Raw genomic sequence first — 20,456 nt, 5'->3', positions numbered from 1 at the left:
CCCGAAGGGCATCGCGGCGGTCCCTGTGCGGTGGAAGCAGCGGTGTCTGCGCTGAACCAGGGAACCTCGGAAGACAGGGCATCCACGGCCCCCGTGTGCTTTTCCTCGACGGAAGCATCTATGATTGAGGACATGGCTCAGGACCTGGTCTACGTGTCCTCCTGGTTGGATTGGTGGTCGTGCGCTTTGGTGGGGTTTCAGGCATCACACGACCTCTCCCTTCCAGAAAATCAGGCCATGCTGAGGGATCTTGTTAGCTCTGGGGGCAAGGCTTTTAAATTCTTATCGTCCCAGTCTCTGTCGGTAGCTTCGAACTGGGTCCTGAGAAAAAGAGATACTGTTTTGAGCAAACTAATGCGGAAGTTGCCTGACAGGGGAGCAAGGAGACTGAGAAATTCCTCCGTGTGGGGGAATGACATTTTCCCCATCAAGTTGGTAGAGGATACTATGGAGAAGGTGAGGAAAGTGAGAGAGACGGATCCTAGGCCCCCGCCTATGAGGAAGACCACGTTTAGGAGAGCTCCAACAGACGTCCCTCACTCCTCACAGACCACACCCTTGCTTCCCAGAAGAGAACTTCCTTCAGCCCCTTGGCTTCAAGCCTCGCAACAGCCCACCCGTAGGACCACGGCAGGCCCTCAGTCAGCCTACAGACCCTCTTATGGTAACTCTAGGAGAGGTAGATCTGGCCGCTCCTCCAGGAGAAGGTAGGAGGAGAGGCCCCCTACTCCCGCAGGAGCCCCTAGTAGGGGGATGCCTCAGACATTTTTGGCAAGCATGGCGGGATCTCGCTGCGGATCCCTGGACGGTGACGGTCCTGAAGGAGAGCTACAGCCTCCCGTTCCTGGAAGAGCCTCCCCCTCTCATCCCAGCCCAGAGGGCCGATTTGCTGGTTCCAAAGGACCCCTTGAAGAGGTTGGCGCTACAAGAGGAAGTAGCGGCCATGATCAACAATGGAGCTCTGGATACAGTGGAGAACCCCGGCCGGGGTTTCTTCAGCAGGCTCTTCCTGGTGGAAAAATCGACAGGAGGGTGGAGGCCAGTCATAGATCTCCAAGCCTTCAACAAGTTCGTCTCAAAGACGGAATTCAAGATGGATACCCCCAAGACAGTGATCGCAGCCTTGAGGGAGGGGGATTTCCTCATGTCTCTCGACCTCAAGGATGCCTACTTTCAAATCCCCGTACCCCTCCAGCAGGAAGTTCCTCAGGATCAAGTGGGAGTCCAGGGTCCTGCAGTTCAAGACCCTGTGCTTCGGCCTCTCGACGGCCCCGCAAGTGTTCACGAGAGTGTTCGCCTCGATCTCGGCGTGGGCACACTAGAAAGGAATTCGACTACTCAGGTACCTGGACGATTGGTTGCTGCTTTCTGCCTCAAGGGAACAACTGTAGGAGCAAGGCGATATGTTGCTCGACCTCTGCAAGGTGTTAGGTATCACGGTCAACCTAGGGAAGTCCCAGCTAGTCCCCAGCACCAGGATGACTTACTTGGGGATGGTCCTGGACACCCAGTTAGTAAGGGCCTTCCCCTCAGAAGAAAGGTTGGCCAACCTGGAACGTATCCTTTAACCCTTCCTGACGGGACAACCCAGGAGGGCCAAGGACTGGCAGAAGTTACTGGGTCACCTGGTTTCCCTGGAAAAATTAGTACCGCAAGGGAGACTCAGGCTCCGCCCGGTACAGTGGAATCTAAAGGAGTCATGGGTCCAAGGCAAGGAACCCCACAAAGTAGTGCCAGTCCTCCCGAAGACGAGAGAGACCCTTCTTTGGTGGAGCATCAGGTCAAACACGGAGAAGGGAATGCCCTTCGCCTCCGACCCCCCGGAGATGCTGTTGTTCACGGACGCATCGAAGGAGGGCTGGGGAGCGCACCTGCTGGGAAAATCAGCAAAAGGGCTGTGGTCCAGCGAGGAGGCGTCTCTCCATATAAACATCCTGGAGATGATAGCAGTTCTAAGGGCGTGTCGACAGTTCGTACGCTTACTGCGAGGGAACACTGTGGCGTTAATGTGCGACAACGCCACAGTATATAAAGAAGCAGGGAGGCATGAAGTCAAAGGTCTTCTGCGCCCTAGCCACGGAACTGTTGGAGTGGGCCACAGAAGAAGGGTTGGAACTGATGGCAAGGTTCATTCCAGGAAAGAGGAAAGTGATGGCCGACGGCCTCAGCAGGGCGGGTCAGGTGATAGGTTCGGAGTGGACCCTACACCCGGAGGTAGCTCGAGCAGTCATCCTGTTGTGGGGCTCCCCAGTGATAGACTTGTTCGCCACACGTCTGAATGCCCAACTCCCCGTGTTCTGTTCTCCAATCCCAGATCCATCAGCAGCGTTCGAGGACGCCTTCCAACATCCCTGGGACGGTCTCGATGTGTACGCCTTCCCTCCCTTCAGTTTTATCAGGCAAGTGCTGAACAGAGTGAGAGGGTCGTCCAACCTGTCGATGACTGTAGTAGCGCCCTGGTGGCCGGAGAGAGACTGGTTCGCAGACCTAAAGGAATTAGCTCTTCGTCCTCCTTGGCCGCTTCCGGACAGGCCAGACCTCCTGCGACAACCTCACTTTCACAGGTGGCACGAAAACCCTCGATCCCTCCGCCTTCACGCGTGGAGGTTATCGATAAGCTCCTGAAGAAAGAAGGATACTCATCGAGAACCGCGACAAGGATATCTGGGTATCTACGGCGTTCCTCGGCAGTTGTCTACCAGGCGAAGTGGGCAGTCTTCCTGAAGTGGTGTGCATCCAAAAACATCAGGCCCTTAGGGGCGTCGATCCAGGACATTGAAGACTTTCTGGTGTACCTGAGAGACGACGTGGGTTCGTCCATCCCAGCCATCAAGGGAGTTCGAGCAGCCCTAGGTCAAGTCTTCCTCCTTAGAGGCATTGACTTGGGAGCCTCGAGGCACATCTCGATGCTCATCCATAGTTTTTAGCAATCACGTCCCCCCCAGGAGGTACGGGTTCCGCAGTGGGACTTGGCAAGAGTCCTCAAAGTTCTGTCAGAACCGCCCTTCGAACCTCTCAGGAACATTTTAGACAGAGAACTCACCCTTAAAACAGCTTTTCTTTTAGCCCTGGCCTCGGCGAAAAGAGTTAGCGAGTTACACGGCCTCTCTTACAAGGTTTCTCACTCCAAAGGGTGGAGGGAAGTTGTCTTTAGGTTTGTCCCTAGTTTTGTGGCGAAAACGCAGAACCCAGCGTGTTGGGATCATCGGTTCGAGGGTTTTTTGGTGCCAGCCATCCCTCGATCCGGCAACCCTAAGGATCTCCTCTTATGTCCCGTACGAACTATAAGAAAATACCAGGAAAGGACTGCAAATTTCTGCCCTCAGATCAAAAATTTATTCATCTCAACAGGATGGGTGAAGAAACCGGTCTCGAAAAATTCCATCTCTTTTTGGCTGAGACAAGTGATAAAGAGAGCCTACGAGGCTTCTGGGACCCCTCTACCTGGAAAACCGAGACCTCATGATATCAGGGCTCTGAGCACCTCTCTGGCTTTCGAGAAGAACATGGCTGTGGGTAAGATCCTGAAGGCTGGGACCCTGTCTAGACAGTCCACCTTTACGGAACATTATCTAAAAGATTGTACGAGAAAATCCTTGGACAAGTTTTCTATTGGCCCGGTCGTGTCGGCCCTTCAGGAGATCTAAGGTCATAGCCACAGGGTAACCAGGGGTGTTAATGCCAAGAGACACTAGTTCCTTCCTTAACCCCCCCCCCCCCCCCTCCACTTTTTCCTTCCTTCCCCGGATCGAACGGGCCAGGAAGATGAGGAGAAGACCTTAATCACGGAAAGGTATAACATTCAAGAAATTGGTTTTGAAAAAGGTAAGACATTTAGACACTAAGTGAGTTTTTTGGATAGTTTTCCCCTACTTTTCGTGCAGTTTTCAAGTGGTCTTAGAATCAAGACCTCCTTAGAGGTTCCCTCTCTCGCGTGCCTCCCCGTCGAATCCTGATTCCTGCAGGACACTCCCACCTCCTAAAGTGTAAGTCTCCTAAGAAGGTAGTTCTAGGTAAGTAACCGTGTTGGAACAAATCACAAATTTTTAAGTAATTTGTATTTTTCCTAACATACTTACCTAGAACTACTTTCTGGTTATGGCCCTCCCATCCTTCCCCGAGAACCTGCAGGATCTAGTAATGCCTTTTCCAACGAAACTTACTGGAGAGTCGACCTGAGCTAGCACGCTGCCTGACCCCGGGGTTGCCTCGGGCATGTACCACACTGCCAGAGGTTGACCCCGTAGAAAACAAGAAGAGGGAGATAAACTATACAAAAAGCTGGTCGGTTAGGTAGAGTTAACCAGTAACTCCTAAGAAGGTAGTTCTAGGTAAGTATGTTAGGAAAAATACAAATTACTTAAAAATTTGTTATATTTTATTAGTAGTATTCCTTTTTTTTTGGTAAAAGGGAAATAATAAAGTACAAATACATTTATTTTAAGAACATAAGTTGCATAAGAGTAAATATAAGACAACATTCACAATAATATTTAAAGGAGAGAGTAATTTGAGATTGTACAGTACTTTGTAAAGGGAAATTTAAACCTCTTGTAATTATGGCTTCTAGTATTTTTCCATCAGGGCACTGTTATTTACTTGGTGTTATGTGAAAGCTTTCCTGTCTTTGGTGTTATGTAGGTGTGAATACTGTATATTACTTTCTCCTTTTGCTCAAGGCTAAGAAAAAGTTTTGTTTGAGAGTATCATTTAGTGGTTAACATATATTTTTGGATTTTCAACATTTGCTTGGGTTTCTGTTACTCAAAACCTCCACGAATGTTTCTTCAACTGTATTTTTGTAACTTCATTGTTAAAAGATTATTTATGGTCTTATAGGAGGAACGTAGAGAGGAGAGGTCCCTATTTTTGTTTCATTTGTTTGATGTCGGCTACCCTTCAAAATTGGGGGAAGTGCCCTGGTATATGTATGTATTTATAAATTTAAATGTACACAATCTTTTCAGGTTTTTACAGTGTACTCATTTGAAAATGTACTACATAACTCCAACAGAATATGATGAGTTCATATCCATTATATTGGCAGCTCGTTCAGCTTATCAGATGACACCAGGTGGTATGGTGCAATTTAATGAGCTACTACAGGCTCTTAGAAGGTACGTTTCATTCTATTTGTTTGTTTTGAGATTATGCCCTAGGAATTTGAGGATATCAGTTTAAGAAAATTTTAGTATTAAAATTAATCTAACCCTTCATAGTGCTGTTAGTTTAGTAGTTCTAGCGATTCAATGGAACAAAGGTAACACTGATATCGCCCTTCTGAGTAGTTGAGGTCACCCCAGCTCTCTAGTTAACAGAATCTGCTTCGAGAAACTACGTACTTTCCAAATCAAATGTTGCTATGACTCAACAGAATCAGCTTCGAGAAACTACGTACTTTCCAAATCAAATGTTGCTATGACTCAACAGAATCAGCTTCGAGAAACTAAGTACTTTCCAAATCAAATGTTGCTATGACTCCAAAAATCCAAATTGACGTACCATGAATTGTAATTTTCACATATTTGTTTATCTTTGATAGTGCATAATTTACCTTGATTGATTTTATCATTATTAATGTTTGTAAGGGATTAGACATCTAGTCAGGTCACTTGACTGTTATTTGTTTGCTTGCCCAGATTCATGCTTGTTCTAATGGTGTGATATGGCATAGGCCTTCTCCATAGTTTACTTCTTAATACTTTGATATCCGCTTTTCTGAATACTGTGTAAATCCTCATTTAACATATTTTCCTTTTCAGGAGTTGGACATGAAATATTTATCGATTCTTAATTTCCTTTTGTTCAGACCTTCATCTGTTCTGTTATGATTTTTTTAATTTTGTATGGAAATTTTTGGTTATATATAATTTATATAAGTATAGTAATACAATATGATTTTGTATTGGTATGCAGGTTTCCTACAAAAAAATGAAGAAGGGTTTTTCATCTTCATTTTTTTACTTGTAATGCATAAATTCCATATTTTTTTCAATTACAGGTCAAAGTCCTGCAAGAAAGAACTGTGGACAAGAATCACAAATGCTCTACAGCAATCTCCAGCTGTATGACCTCAGTCCTCTCTAGGTGACAGCCGTGCAGGAGCAGTGGCCACAAGGCATGTCAGTTTGGTTCCCATCTAGGTTTGACAACATTTTGGTAGTCATGTTTTTATTACAATTTTCCCAGCTTCCATGAAGAAGAGGACTTCATTACATCATAGACTGAAATTTTCTGTAACTTTGTTACAGTTGTCTGTCCTTTTTCAATCCCCCTTTTAATAAGAGAATGTTTTACTAGAATGCCATATGCAAGGTAGTACAGTAGTATTATAAGCTGTGGTATATGTCATGATTGCACATTTATCTTGCAAATGAATTTGTAAATAAATTATTCATAAATACTGTGATGCTCCAGTGCATTGTGGTGGATGTCGATGATTTCAGATGTATGGATTTGTAAATATAGAATTTTTTAACTCTTAATAACAGAGGATAATTTGATACTTGAAATTCATATCAGAATGCATCTAACCCTAGGAATGACTTGTTTGTTTGGTTTCGGTTTGTTTACTTTGTCTTCATCATCTTGCTGCCCTGAGAAAAAAAAAATGAAGGAAAACTACAAGACTTAAAAAAAGAAGCTTCCTATTGATATTGAATCCACATTGTAACCTGCCGGAGCATTTGAAGAAGTGGAAAGAATGAACCTGTTATGTTGTGCAGAGCTTGCAGGTCCCTCTGACCCCAGAATCACTAGATCGTCCATGTGTAACCGTAAGCCAGTGATGAAATAATAATCTTTGTAAGTTTAAAAAAAAAAAAAAAAAAGTCTGTCACACCAGAGTAGGAGAAATGACAGTTGTGTACTATAGTGTCTTAAAACCGCTTCCTTGATATATGTATGGAAGATAACATTAAAGTCATGGGTTTAGAATTAGTCTGTAAGAAATAATGAATGTGTGGATTCTAAGAAAACAGATCATGGCAGGCTTTAAAATCTGCTCAATGAATTTTGCTCTATATATTTGTTTTGGGGAAGAGACTGGAAGGGCAATATTTTTAAAACATGATCAGGGTGAATATGTATATGTTTTATTTATATATATCTTATATATATATAAGCACCTTGGAGCGATACAAAAATTACTCAGTGGAATTCCTTGTTCTTGTCCAGATAAATGTCATTAGGTGATTAGTGTAAAGTCTTTACCATATAGGGATTTTGCATTCTTCTTATGGTTCAACTGGGAATTATAATTTTTGACAGAAGAGTTTAGGGATATAGAAAATATTTCTGTATTGTCAAATCTTTTTTTTTTTTGAGCTTTGAAGTTATTAGTTTGTAAAACTATTATTTGCTTTTAAAGATTTTAGGCATGACATTAAAATGTCACATTTGTCTTTATGTAAATACATTAACTTTGTGTGTGTGTGTGTGTCTTCGTCCACTTTTAATGCCAGCCAGTCAGGGGACAAGTAATCCTGATCTCATTAGATTGATAAAGTCAACCCATTTGAGCTTGTTTGTTTTGTGTGTTGGAACTGTTTGATCTTAGTGTGTAGTAGAGTAACGGGTCATTATTTCTCTTTGCACCGAGGCGTGTTTGCTCAAACACCTCTCTAAAAATCTTAGTTCTTATTTAATTTAATTTATTTATTTAAATTATTGTAACATTACATTAAAGTGAAGGATATGTACTAAGAGAGGAGCCGTTGGTGGTAGTATGTGAAATACATATATAGAGCTTATCTATAGTGTTCTTCAAGTGGTGTGTAAGTAGTTATAAAATGTAAAGTGGAATTCTTTTCCTGTTCTAACAACATGCATTTTAATCAGAAATTTATAGTGTGTTGATCCATAACAGTGAATGCCATAATATCGTGTGATGTCTTTTCTCGAATAGCAGTAAACGTATTTAAGAGTAGCTTGCCCTTTTTTTTTTTTTTTTTTTTTTTTTTTTTTTTTTTTTTTTTTTTTTTTTTTTTTTTGGTGTCATCATTTTAAAAGGTCAGGAAATGGATTCTGATCCTATTTGATTTAGATTTAAAAGTGATTATTGATCAGCACCGTAGTTTGCCACTAATTTTTTTCTATTTTAATCATAAATATTTCTATTTAGAATATTTGCCTTGTTTCAAAGACATCTTGCATGTTGATTTACAACATCCATTCACAATTTAATCTGTATGTTAGTGTTTTGTGGAATTAAGAGACTGATTGTGAGAAAAATCAGTTCTTGCAGTCAGATCATTATTTCATAAATACAAAAAAAATTTAGAACATTCTATTGGATGGTAGCATTTGAGAGAGCACTGCAATAGATATTTGTATCTATATACTTCATTATTCAATTGCAAACACTTAATTTTTTTAGTATTGCATGTATTATTTTACGAGAAATTGTGTAATACTGCAGTTTAATATTGAAGTCAAGAAGGTATTCTCTTGATTGATTCAGTTTTTCTTACAAGTCAACCAGTTTGTATATCAAAAGTTTTCTGCCAAATAATAATGGTTAGTACCATTTCAGTACCATTAAGAAAACATTTCAAAGTACTTTACATTTTTTATAGATTATATAAAGTTACATATGAGCTCACTTCTAGGAATTGAATTTTAAATAACTACAGTAAAAGTGAAAGTGCTCTATAAGAACAATAGAGTAAGTTTTTATTTCTGATTTGAAGTACCTTGGCAAGATGTAAAATTAAGTTTTCTCTCAACATCATTTTGTTATGTACTGAATCAAAAACCAGCCTGGCTTTAGAACATAAAATGTTGTTTATGTTAGTGTTTGGGAAATTGAAAATATGCAAGTGTAACTTCCATGTATTTGAAAGTCTTACTCTTGTATATTTTGATTGATTAGTACAGTAATCAGTTATTAAACTCTAGATTAGCTTAGTTTGTATTGTTATGTACTTATGACCCAAGGTAAGATTGACTTGATGATATCTCATGGAATGAATGCAAAGAACACAGTTTGATGTTTAGCAACTATTTAAATGATGCCTTACGTAGAATTCTCTTCAAATGTTTGCAAGTTCAGGACATAGGCAAAATGTTGCTTCAACTTAAAAAAAACAAATTTTCTGCATACATAATCAGTTCTAAGTAAATATTTTGAATTCCTGGAAGGAGGAAATTCGTGAAATCTCCCTTTTAATGGAAAGTATAATTTCATGATCTTTCTGTATGATTTTGGAGCTTTGGTGAATAAGTACTGTACTGTTGTTGGGTATTTGTATTTGAGAGCTTGAACAGATTAACTTAAATTTTCTTTTAATTTTTTTTTATTTAAGTGTTTAGAATATTAAGTTTTTTATATTTTGAGAAATACCAGATACATTTTTAAGTGAAATTGGGAATTTAGTAGAGATATGTACAAGAAGGATGACTTGAATAGAAATTTTAAAGGATGAAGTTTGAGTAGGATTTTTGATCGAAGTATATTGAGAAATATATTGGAAAACATATATACTAAAAAAGTATATTTAGAAATATATTGGAAAATGTATATACTAACTAAATGAAAGGAAGTGACCTGATCTAATGTATGATGTATATCCAGGACAGAATAGCTCAGAATCTGTTAGTTCTGCTTTATTTTGTAAAATGGTTATCCAATTTTTAGGAAAATTCTAATCTCTTCGGCTTTACAGTTTGTGCTCTTAAATGTTTTGTCCTTGTTGGCTTCATTACAGTAGAAATTAACATCACTATATTTATCACTGTTAGTGTTGTTTGAATGAACTTATATACAATATACTTAATGGTTCCAACACTAATTCAAACCCTCATCCTTTAAAGAGAGGTAAATTACAGCATCACTGACCCAGCTGGGTAAACAAAAACATCCTGTGTTGGAGTGTAGGAGAGAGGGGGTTGAACCATCTCTTACTTGGGCTCATTACCGAAACCCAAGTAGAAGACAGGGTAACCCATATATCTCGTACAAACATCCACACAGGATGTTTTTGTTTACCCAGCTGAGTCAGCTATGCTGTTGTTTACTCCTATTTAAAGGTCTAAGAGTTTTATAGGTAGTTAAAATACATGAATTTGTGATTTTGAAGTGTCAGCTCTCTCTCTCTTTAGGTTTGAATAATTTTTTTTTTATCTAGGTTTTTGTTTTTTCAATTAAATCTACTGTTGCCATGTACAGTACATTGTAACAGTGGGGAACCCAAATTTAGTTTCTAGCACCACTGTATTTGGAAATCCTTATGCATTGAATTAGGATTCAGTAATTGCTCAAAAAAAAAATCACATTCTAATCAATTTGTATGCCTGTTTTCTTTTGTATTAATTATGGATGATGTTTTGGAAAAATAAAGGCATAGAGGAGAATTTGTAGTTGTAGGCTAGAATGAATCCTTTTTTGCTAAATAGGCTGTAAAGTTGAAATATCTGGTTCATCATTTCTTGTATTGAAGTCTAGTTTTTTTATCGTAGGTGTCATTAAAGCTTATTCATATTAAGTTATAAACCATTCTGCCTACATGTTAAAACTCAGGTGTACTACTTTTAGATATTTGATATCCATTTCTCCTATTCTATTGCCTTTTTTATATTATATAAGATTACTAAGCAACATCCTGCTGAGTCTGTCTAGTGAGCTTGCAACATAAATAATCTATAAGGGTTAGTGTACTGATTTTCATTCTAGCAGTTATGTTGAAACGGAATTCCACACTGCACTACTTACACAGCATGAAAGATTAGTGTATAGCTGCTGTCACTTCTATTTTTAGAGAAAAACTTAAAATAGACTTTCCTTACAAAGTTGCACCTGCTCTGCAATAGGCAGGTTTCTAGTTCAACATAAATTGTCCATGGCAGATTGACATGCCATAGGCTGAAGCATACACTAATCTTTCTGCAACCTTGTATTGTCCCCTTTCTGGCTTGTTGCTCTGTCTTGTAGTGTTTCCCATGATTAATATATAAGATTTTCTGCATTTAATACATAGGATTGGATTAGATGTCTTGTTTAACCTTTTCAAATAGAAATAATATGAAAAACATTATTTTTTCTAAACGAATGATAGAATACACGCGTTGTTAAGATACACATTTTATAAATGTGAAATTAATATTGAAATAAACAGACACCATGAATGGTTTTTGCAACATTCAGGTATTTTTTAATGTGATAATATATTATTAAGAGTTCCACATAGTGAGATTTTGATGTGTCACAGATTTGAAGTAAATACCTTAGCTTTTTCTCTTGATTGAAAACGTGTTAGATACTAAGAGGAATAATTAGCTTCTTTCCAGCAGCACAACCAGTAGCGGCGAGCAACCTCTGAAATGCTTGCACGCGTATCTCATTTTAAGATGGTCATTAAGGGCCTTTCATATCACCTTAGCCCTTAGTTAATTCACATGTTTATGGTATCCTGCAGTGAAGTATCATACAGTATGCATAGTTAGATGTTCATCTTAAGATTTTTCTAAATGACCCTCAATGCTATTAGGGTGTGCAGTTAGAAAGTATGTCTAGGTAATAGAAGTAGTGATTGTTTAGACTAGTTAGAGAGATGATAATTAAGCAGGAAATAAAAAAAAGTACAAGAATAAGGGAGAGAATCCGGATTAAAAAAGTATTCATAAATATATATATACATTATGTATAAAAAACAAGCAAACTGGTGCTTGAAGCAAGCATCTATTGTTAGACTGTCAATGTTATAGTCATACAAATATTTTATCTTTTGTACTCTGCATTCAAGGAAGAAAGGTTGTCTCCCTTTCAGTACTTTATGTTATTGCATTTGCAGTCTAGATGTATATTGCCTTTTGTATTTTGTGACCAAATTTTACTATTTGTAATTGGTTGGATTAATACGAGAAGGATAATGTTAGTAACTTGGAAAAGTTGATTTTTTTTACTTACAGCAATCTCTTCCTTATGCCACGTTTCTATTTGACCTTGTTGTTTTTTTTTTTTTTTTTTTTTTACCATTATATCCAACAGACTAGTTAGGATGTCTTGTCAAGCAGATAAGTATAATATATATTAAAAGTAAATAACCAGAATGTTCAAGACTTGAGTTTTTGTCATATTTTATATTTTATTCTTTGGTCTATCCCCATCCTTCATACCAACTATTAAAAGTTTAGAAAACTTAATTTTTGGGGGATGAAACATATTTGAATGATAGCAGTAATTTTTAGTTTATATTTTTCTCCACATGTTAGTCAGTTGTCGTTTGTCAATCAATAATATTGACTGTCTGTTTATGTAAATTTTCCCCTGTGGTTATAGGTGTTAAGAGATCTTCCTAACAAGTACAACATGCCCCGTATGTCAGTTTTGCCTAAAAAGAAATGGTCTAGTTTTTCTGTAATTTAAAAGATACCTTAAAAGGGTAAGATTGCTGAAATTATATAAATCATCCTTCCACTATAAGGAACATTAAGCTTCAAGTTACAATTTATTAGAAGGCACAAAAGTCAAGTTATGAATACTCAAGTCCATTACAGCATGAGTATATAGATTGGAGACTGTACCTGCTTAAATATTGTAACTCTTGTTTTTCCCCAAGACTCCATTTTGCACATCCATTGTAGTTTTTCTGGTTTTTGCTTCCTTGTTCTAGAAAAAAAAAAAGTCCAGCTGCAGATCCATTCACCTTCCCTACATCTCAATAATAATCCTTAAGGCAACAGTATCTCTTCCGCTCAACTGCCTGTCACATTTACTCAACCTAGAAAAAAAAAAAGACTACCTTTCATGTGTCACATTTAATAGCTATCGGTATCTTTGTGTACTATTCCTGTCTTCCCATTTTGCAACTAAGTTTGTATGTACTTTGTCTGTGCATATTTTTCTTTGTATAACTACTATACATATTTTTACAATTAATCTACTATCTTTCAATTCTTAAAATCTCCTTCTCCCACTTATATTTTATCACACTGAGTACTGTACTGTACTTTGTTTACTTTGTTTTGATGCAATTTCTTTTTGTAGTTTCATATTGTATTCATTATCATCATGTTCTTCTGTTTGGAATTCCTGAGAACTTTTGCCTTCCAAATGCTTCCTGCAGTGTGTGGTAGATTAGAGGGTTGGATATTACTAAGAGTTAAGTCCAATATCATCTGTCTGTTATGATCCTTGAGCATAGCAAGATAGCTAGAGATTGGACCTAATGTATTATGCAGTCTTGGGGGTTATTTTTAATCTAGTTACATTTTAGTGGTGATCAGATTACACCTGGATATGTAAGAGAACAATTTTCTTGAATAGGATATGCAAGTTTTTTTTTTTTTTTTTTCAAATTGAAGCCATTTTTGTCCACCCATTTTAGCATGGCAGTGAAGCAGTATCCCTTTAGATTTTCATATGGTTCTCAAGTTTTCATTTTCACACATTTTTTATAGAGTAAATATGACAGGTAATAAAATAATAATTATAAGGAATTTGCTCATTGTAACAGTTGCAAATTTGAAATTTATATAAATGCCATTTAGCAGCTCTAGCTTTGACCTGTCAAATTAGAAATAAGAGATGACAAATCTTAATAGACATTGCTTAGCTATCAATAGCAGAGTTAAATTGACATTGATTTTATTCAGAAAATATTCTGTGAAGTATGTCCATTTTAATTTGCTTAACTTGAATACTATTTTTATCTTTTTCATTAGAGATATTTTTCTTAATGCAGGATAATTATCTCTCTAGAGAGAGGTTTCCCATTCTAATGAAAATTTTTCTTTTTTGTGTCATTAGAGGGAGGAGTTTGAAGCCCTTTTGCTTGCCAGTTCTCAATAGGAAAAAAATATTGCTATAAACTTTTAGTAATAGTTTTCCTCCCTCAAATAAAATTATAAAAGCCACTATGAAAATCTGTCTATTCACAGTAGCACTTGGCTAATTTATGAACATAACATTCATAATAACGTTATTCTTCCTTTATTTTTCCCTATGTCAGTGTGAAAGTTGGCAAAGCTTTACTACCATATTATATTAACATGAGAGAGTATTTGTACAGTATTAGAAACTATAAACAGGAACACCACAAATAAAGTACTTATACTGTATGTATATGAAGAAGACATGGACTATGGTCAGCATGAATGCAGGGTAAACCTTAAAATTGTGTTGGCTATGTGAAAGACTACTTCACTTTTGAAATACGATTGCATAGGTAACATTGGGTGAAAAACTTAGTTGATGTTAAATTTAGAGAAGTTAGACTTTTTAATCCCTATAAAATTTGTCTTAAACTATGTGGCCACATGTTATTCGTGTAGAAAAAAAATGCAAGAATAAGTAAAAATTGTGATCAAATAGTTTTACCATTAGTACTAGATTTTTTTTTGTTCACATAGTTATGGAAATTTCGCTCAAGTCAATGTCTATCATGTTGTCATATCTTCAAGGTGAATTCCTCATCAAAATAATGGATGTTCTCATCAGAGAATGTTTGTAGTACAAATTGGGATGATATTTACATATCCCTTTAATCTTTGGAGCTTGACAGGGCAAATACTTCCGTAAGATATCTTGAAATTTAGATACAGTATATGTATATTTTTGTTTCATTTTCTGACTTAAATACCAAGTATTTTGCTATCCTTGTGCTAAATGTTAAAACTTTTTTTTTTCTCTCGGACACCAAGTATTTTACCATTGCTCTGCTAAATATTCGTAACTTTTTCTCTTTATCATAATTACAAAAAAATTTAACCATATTCTATATAAAGACTTCTATCACTCATGTTGGCAATAGTAATACTAGATATTTTGAGGAATCCACCTTTTCTCAGCATAAGAGAAGGTTGACATGTTAGAAGTGAGCCATTATTTTTGAGGTGCTACAGTAGTTTGCAGTGTTGGCCATTGCTTTGAGTATGTTTACTTTATAAAATTTTTGATCTCTTGGTTCCTTTTTGTTTAATTATTTGAAATTTCTAATGTCTGTAGTCTTTATACTCTGTCATCCTCTTGTGAGATTGGCATTACAGCCGCTGAATCTGTCAAGCGCCTGTAGCTAAAATTTGTAATCAATGGTCTTTTGGTCCTTTCCCAAACTCATTTAAACTAGCAGACATTCCGTATATTTGCAATTTTCCTTTAGGAGCGCGACTGATGACCTCTGGTTTGGAATTCTGGAAATTCACTCTATTGAATTTTTGGCTAGGAGGACATTATATTTCATATTCAAGTTTATTTTAATAAAAATAACGTATTCCATTGCTAAAACAAAACCTTTATATATACTATGTATTTACTCAAGCATTTCAGAGTCCCATAGATAAACCTTTTCTGACCTGGTTACCTATTTATTTAGATTTTCCTCAAAAATCCCTGGGAAAAAAGTATTTAGTTTAATATCTTATATAATTCAATTTTGTGATGAGTAAAATATCCGTTTTCCATATAAACTACATGTATTCATAAATAATCGTTTGCGGCATGTCTCAAAGGTATGTTCTGTATATTTCTTTGTTTTTTCGTTTATATATTTACAATTTCTTTTATGATTACGTTGAAAGATGCATAAAGTATCAAGTAGGCCAAAAGCATAACATTTGTCCTTAAAAAGACGAGAATATATTATGTTAGCCAGTCTTGCTCGTATGCGCATTTGGTACGTGTAGCCTACCTGTATAGAGTACGTATGTGTAAGTGGGGGAAGGTACAATTTTGGGTTTGTGGGAAGGTCTCACCACTGGTATGTGAATAACTGTATTGATTACTGTATTATATTTGTGTGATCCCCAGTGGTGAGGTAAAATTAATGCTAAAACCCCATACTTATACATACTAAAGTCTTTTCAATCAATCTCTATTAAAAAAATCTTTGAAGCCCAATTTTTCAAAATCAAATTTATATAGTAAAAAATTATTCTACTGTTTTTAACATTGAACTATTTTTGTTTTTCGAATATGAAAAGATAGGGAATTCTATAGCCTGTATTATGTGCATTTACCATTAGAAAGCTAAAAGAAATACATATAAATGGTGACCTTTAAAAGTAACATACTGTATAAATAAAAGTGTATGTACATATTAAAAAGTTAAAGGGTCAGAAATCCTTCAATTTTATATTAAAGAAATTGGTTAAAAAAAAAAAAAAGGCAATTGTTAACTGCAAAATAACCTTGTTTTAATGAGGCTCAGTCGCGCTCCTTAGTAGAACATATGGGATTCCTTATAGGGACAGAAACCAGTCTTATTTCTAATGGTTTTATCATTAATTAATTATTACAACACACCAATCTATGTTTGTTTTCATGAAAAATATTCATGCCCAATGTTCACATTTTGCATGTGCTGTGTATACTACGTATGTTTACAGAATTTCATTTCCATTGGTGATTCATTGCCAACTATCAAGAGGTTTGTGGGTTACCTTCCTTGCTTATATAGAAGAGGAGGAATTTTGCTGTTGTTCTTGGAAATAGATTTTACCATAGATGCCTAGTGTTTAGCAAAGATGCACATGAATAGAATTGATTTCAAAATGTCGGTATGTAAGCATAATGTAATTTTTAATACATCTTTGCATAATTAAAATGACAAGCATATTAGGCCAGTGTGCTTCCATTCAATGCACTTCCATGCAATATGTAGTATTATTAGCAAGAAGAAACTTATTTATCCTAATTAGCTTTTTGTAACAAATCACAGCAAGGATCTCAATAATGTTAGTAATTATGTTGCATTATCATCGCTGCATTATTTCTTTCCAGACAAATGTAAGAAATCAGAGATTTAATTTACACAGTTGATATATTGGGGAACTTGGGTTTTCTGTCCCTTAAAAGGAATCGGACACAACACTTCCAACTTTTTATGTACATTATGTAGCTAAAACTTGTACATAAATGCTTTATACATTCTTCTTCCAAATTCCACTTCGTTAGAAACCTAGGATTATTTTTTTTCTATTAATGGTGCCATATATAGTAAAAAGCCTATTCATACTCCATAATGCAGAAAAGAATCATAGCCCTCCTTTTTAGGTCCTTAGTTTCCACTCGCAAACTTTCCCGTAGCCTCTGAATGTTGTAATTGATTGCTCTTTCATTTTTATAACTAATTTTGCACAATTATACAGTTTGTTTCTGATCCCATCTCTCTCTATTTTAATTATGCTCTCTCTAGGGGAAATAGCCAATGTGCAAAGGACAATTGCAAGTACAGTAACTGTAGTATACAGTTTCTTATAAATCAAATGGCACAATACTTGGTGTCAATGAAGTTCAATTTTGTCCTTTTTTTCTGCAGTTGTTTCCTGTATGATGTGTAACAATACAATAATTCAAGGTATGCAAATCATCTCGTGCTACTTATCTCAGGATAGATGTTTAATTCTTTCTCTGTTGTTGCTTTAGGCATATGTTTTACTATACTGTATTTGAATTCATATTTGGTAGACCATCTGCTTTTTTTTTATACTAACTTGATATGAGCAGATTTAATAAAATAATTTAGGTGAAATATTATACAAGCATTTGATTTTTAAATGAATAGGAATTTATAATTGTTTGATTGTCCGGTTAATGAGTACTGTAATCAGTTTTTAGTTATGTTTCTGAATTTTTGAAAGTTGGCGATTTATAAAATTGGTGAAGCATTAAGTCTTTTTCAGGTAGAAGTATTTAATTTTCTGGAATAGATGAAATTATTAATTTATTATTTAGATGGTAATTTTCAGCATTAACCCTATGGTGATCCAGGAGCAAAGGTGTCATGTGCCGACTTACTTATGATGATATTTTGTAGTGTAAATAACAAAAGAATAAAGATGGAATGAAACAGAAAATTTTTGACGGTTAAGGGATTTTTTTATAGTGAAAATGTCATAAGTTTGTCAGAAAAATAATCATATTGCACAATCACTGATATTCTTGGTTCGAAGAAAAAATTATGTACAGTGTGGAAATTTTCCGAGTATATTAAGCACTGTATTTTTTCAATGTCAAAATATCCCGTTAAACCTTTTGTAGTGACAAGACAAATTTTCAATTCAATCTTTAAACTAGTAAAATTTTCATATTATTTCTTTGGTGTACATAAATTTCTCTCTTTCTCTCTCTTCTCTCTCACTCTTTCTCAATAATGAAATGCTTTGTTATTGTCATCTTAATCTGTCCTAAAAATTAATGTGTTGATAAGTGGCACATTTTGATATATTTTTGTACCGTTAATGTTAAAATTACAATACCATAATCATAGAAAAATTCATTAAGCATCAAATTTTTTTATTACATTAAAATCACTTTATAAAATTGCCAGGACTAACCAGTAAGCTCTCCTTGTCCAAATGCTCATGAATTATCTTCAAGTATTATTACTGTACTCTAGCTTTATAGTGACACTAGTGTTTTGTTATAAGTGTGATTGTATTTTATTCAATTCTATAATGATTAATTTGTAAGAATTCTAGATTTTCTGAATTGTACTTATTTGACAGAGCTTACTGGCAAGGTTGCCTGAAATTTAAATTCCAAAGTTTATATATTGTAGAAAGAGATTTTGAAATCTTTATTTATTACATAGCAAAATTTATGATTTTTACTTTTAGTAGTTGGCTGTTTTGTTCCTGTTTTCCCATTCTGTACCAACATGTGCAGCTTATGATTAAATATTGTCTTAAGAAAGAGGACGTTAACTTAGAAAATGCAAAGGAACTTATCTTGATTACTGCAAATTATGAAAAAGTACAAGAACTTTTTTTCCAATTTATTATTCGAAAGATCATTTGCTACTTACTCTCTCAGATAAGTTAAGTAAATGTGCTATATAAGATTACTTTTTTATTCTTGCTGTGGAACTTAATATCTAAATCTTGGTATTTAGTGGTAATTTTTAACACTTGCCAAAAGAGATTTTCCAATATTTCATATCACCGCTGATTCATTATTGCAGTCTTACCATTATTCAAATATCAAATTAGCTAAACTCTTCACTGTGGTATTGTCATGATTTGTAAAAATAATTTTCGTCACATTTTATAATAGTTTTTATTGGTGAAACTATCAAAGGGTGAAAAACATTTGACATTACATAATGTATTGTATTGCACAGACAAGGCAATTGAAAGTACATGCATTGTATTGTATGTTTTACACTTTTGCAGCATAGTAGTCTCTCAACACTATTTTTTTTTTATAGAATAGAAGTTTAGCGTAATTTAAGTATGATTCTAACTTGAAGTATCTTTAACATTGAAAGAAGTGAAAAAAAGATCAATTTATTACCATTTATATTAAGTAATTAATGTTTTGTGTGTTATGAATTGAGAGATTAATTTAGACTAATCTTGTGGCCTGTAGAACATCTATATTTTAGGGTAATACTGTATTTGTTAATTCTTTAAGGTTTGAAATTATCCCTTAACGATGAATTTATGCAGTCCATGTGATTTCAGTAGGCCTTTAAATTCAATTCCCCCATTTTAGTAAAACCCTAATTGGGAGCATTATGTATTAAAAAGGTGCAGTTGTTTCTTAAGCCTAAAACAACTGTGACATGTCACATTGATGGGTATGGCTGATTAGACATTCATATAATGAGTAGACAGTAGTCTCTTTAAGTGATGTAAGAATTTTAATTTGTTTACACTTTTAGATGGTGTGTAGTAGAAGTGGATTTTAAAAGGCAGTTAAGAGGAGAAAGACAAGGATTCCACTTAAGCATTCCGTAGAGAATATACATACAAGATATAAAACAAAAAAAGCAAAAAAAAAAAAAAAAAATGAAAGTGCAATCCTTGTCTTAGAAGCTCCCAGATTTGTTGCATTTTATTATATAGCAAATGCAATTCTGTTGCATATGGATAACAGTTGACTTGTAGCTGGCTTTGTCATAGTAGCGTATGGATGCTTAGAAGCATTCCCAAGTCCTGAGAGAATTTGCTAGCTTCTTGGGACCTGTCACCTAAGAGAATATTTTTTACCCTTCCGTGAGGTGTATTGCTTGAGTCGGGAAGATAATGTGTGACTCCAGATTGCCTTGCGTGTTTTGCTGCACACCGATCAATGTTAATATAAACATGAACTCTTGTGGTAATTAAGGATTGATTCACATTATCTTCTTGATTCCTAATATTGTCAGATGCTGTTCATTAGTGTTATTTTGTGTCTCAATTATGTTCATCAATACATTCTACAGTTATTTAGTGTATAATTACCCCCTTTACCTTTATTGATCGAATGTTTTAGTTGCCTCTGAAAATATTTTTAAACTTTTAGCTTCCTCTGTACAACTGTTATCATTTTACCCGTTTAAATTGTGGAATGAAAACTTTTATTATATAATTTTAAACGACTAATGATTTGCTAAATAACATCTCATTCAAAACAAACTTCAAAATTAATTTTTCTTTTTTGTAGTTCAGGTTAAAAGTGTTTAATAAAATTTATTTCTATGCTCAACTTATGTTCATATTACTTCCTCTGGAAGCTAGGTTTTATCAACATATAT

General features: G+C 35.5%; 1 protein-coding gene across 4 annotated transcripts in view; it reads left to right on the top strand.

The window, feature by feature from the left end:
• The window catches only part of Dora (Dorado), a 153,414-nt gene extending 145,984 nt beyond the window's left edge, over positions 1-7,430 (top strand). For all 4 annotated transcript variants that reach the window (XM_068383476.1, XM_068383474.1, XM_068383472.1 and 1 more), the window contains 2 exons: positions 4,968-5,117; positions 6,002-7,430. In XM_068383476.1, the coding sequence (XP_068239577.1) occupies positions 4,968-5,117; positions 6,002-6,071 (220 nt within the window). In that variant the 3' untranslated portion in view covers positions 6,072-7,430. The remainder of the gene's footprint in view (positions 1-4,967; positions 5,118-6,001) is intronic.
• Positions 7,431-20,456: the final 13,026 nt, after the last annotated feature.

This window comes from Palaemon carinicauda, chromosome 11, assembly GCF_036898095.1.
Source record: "Palaemon carinicauda isolate YSFRI2023 chromosome 11, ASM3689809v2, whole genome shotgun sequence".
In the NCBI taxonomy this organism is placed as follows: Eukaryota; Metazoa; Arthropoda; class Malacostraca; order Decapoda; family Palaemonidae; genus Palaemon; species Palaemon carinicauda.
The sequence above is the reverse complement of the archived record's forward strand: the minus strand, read 5'-3'. Positions and strand labels throughout refer to the sequence as shown.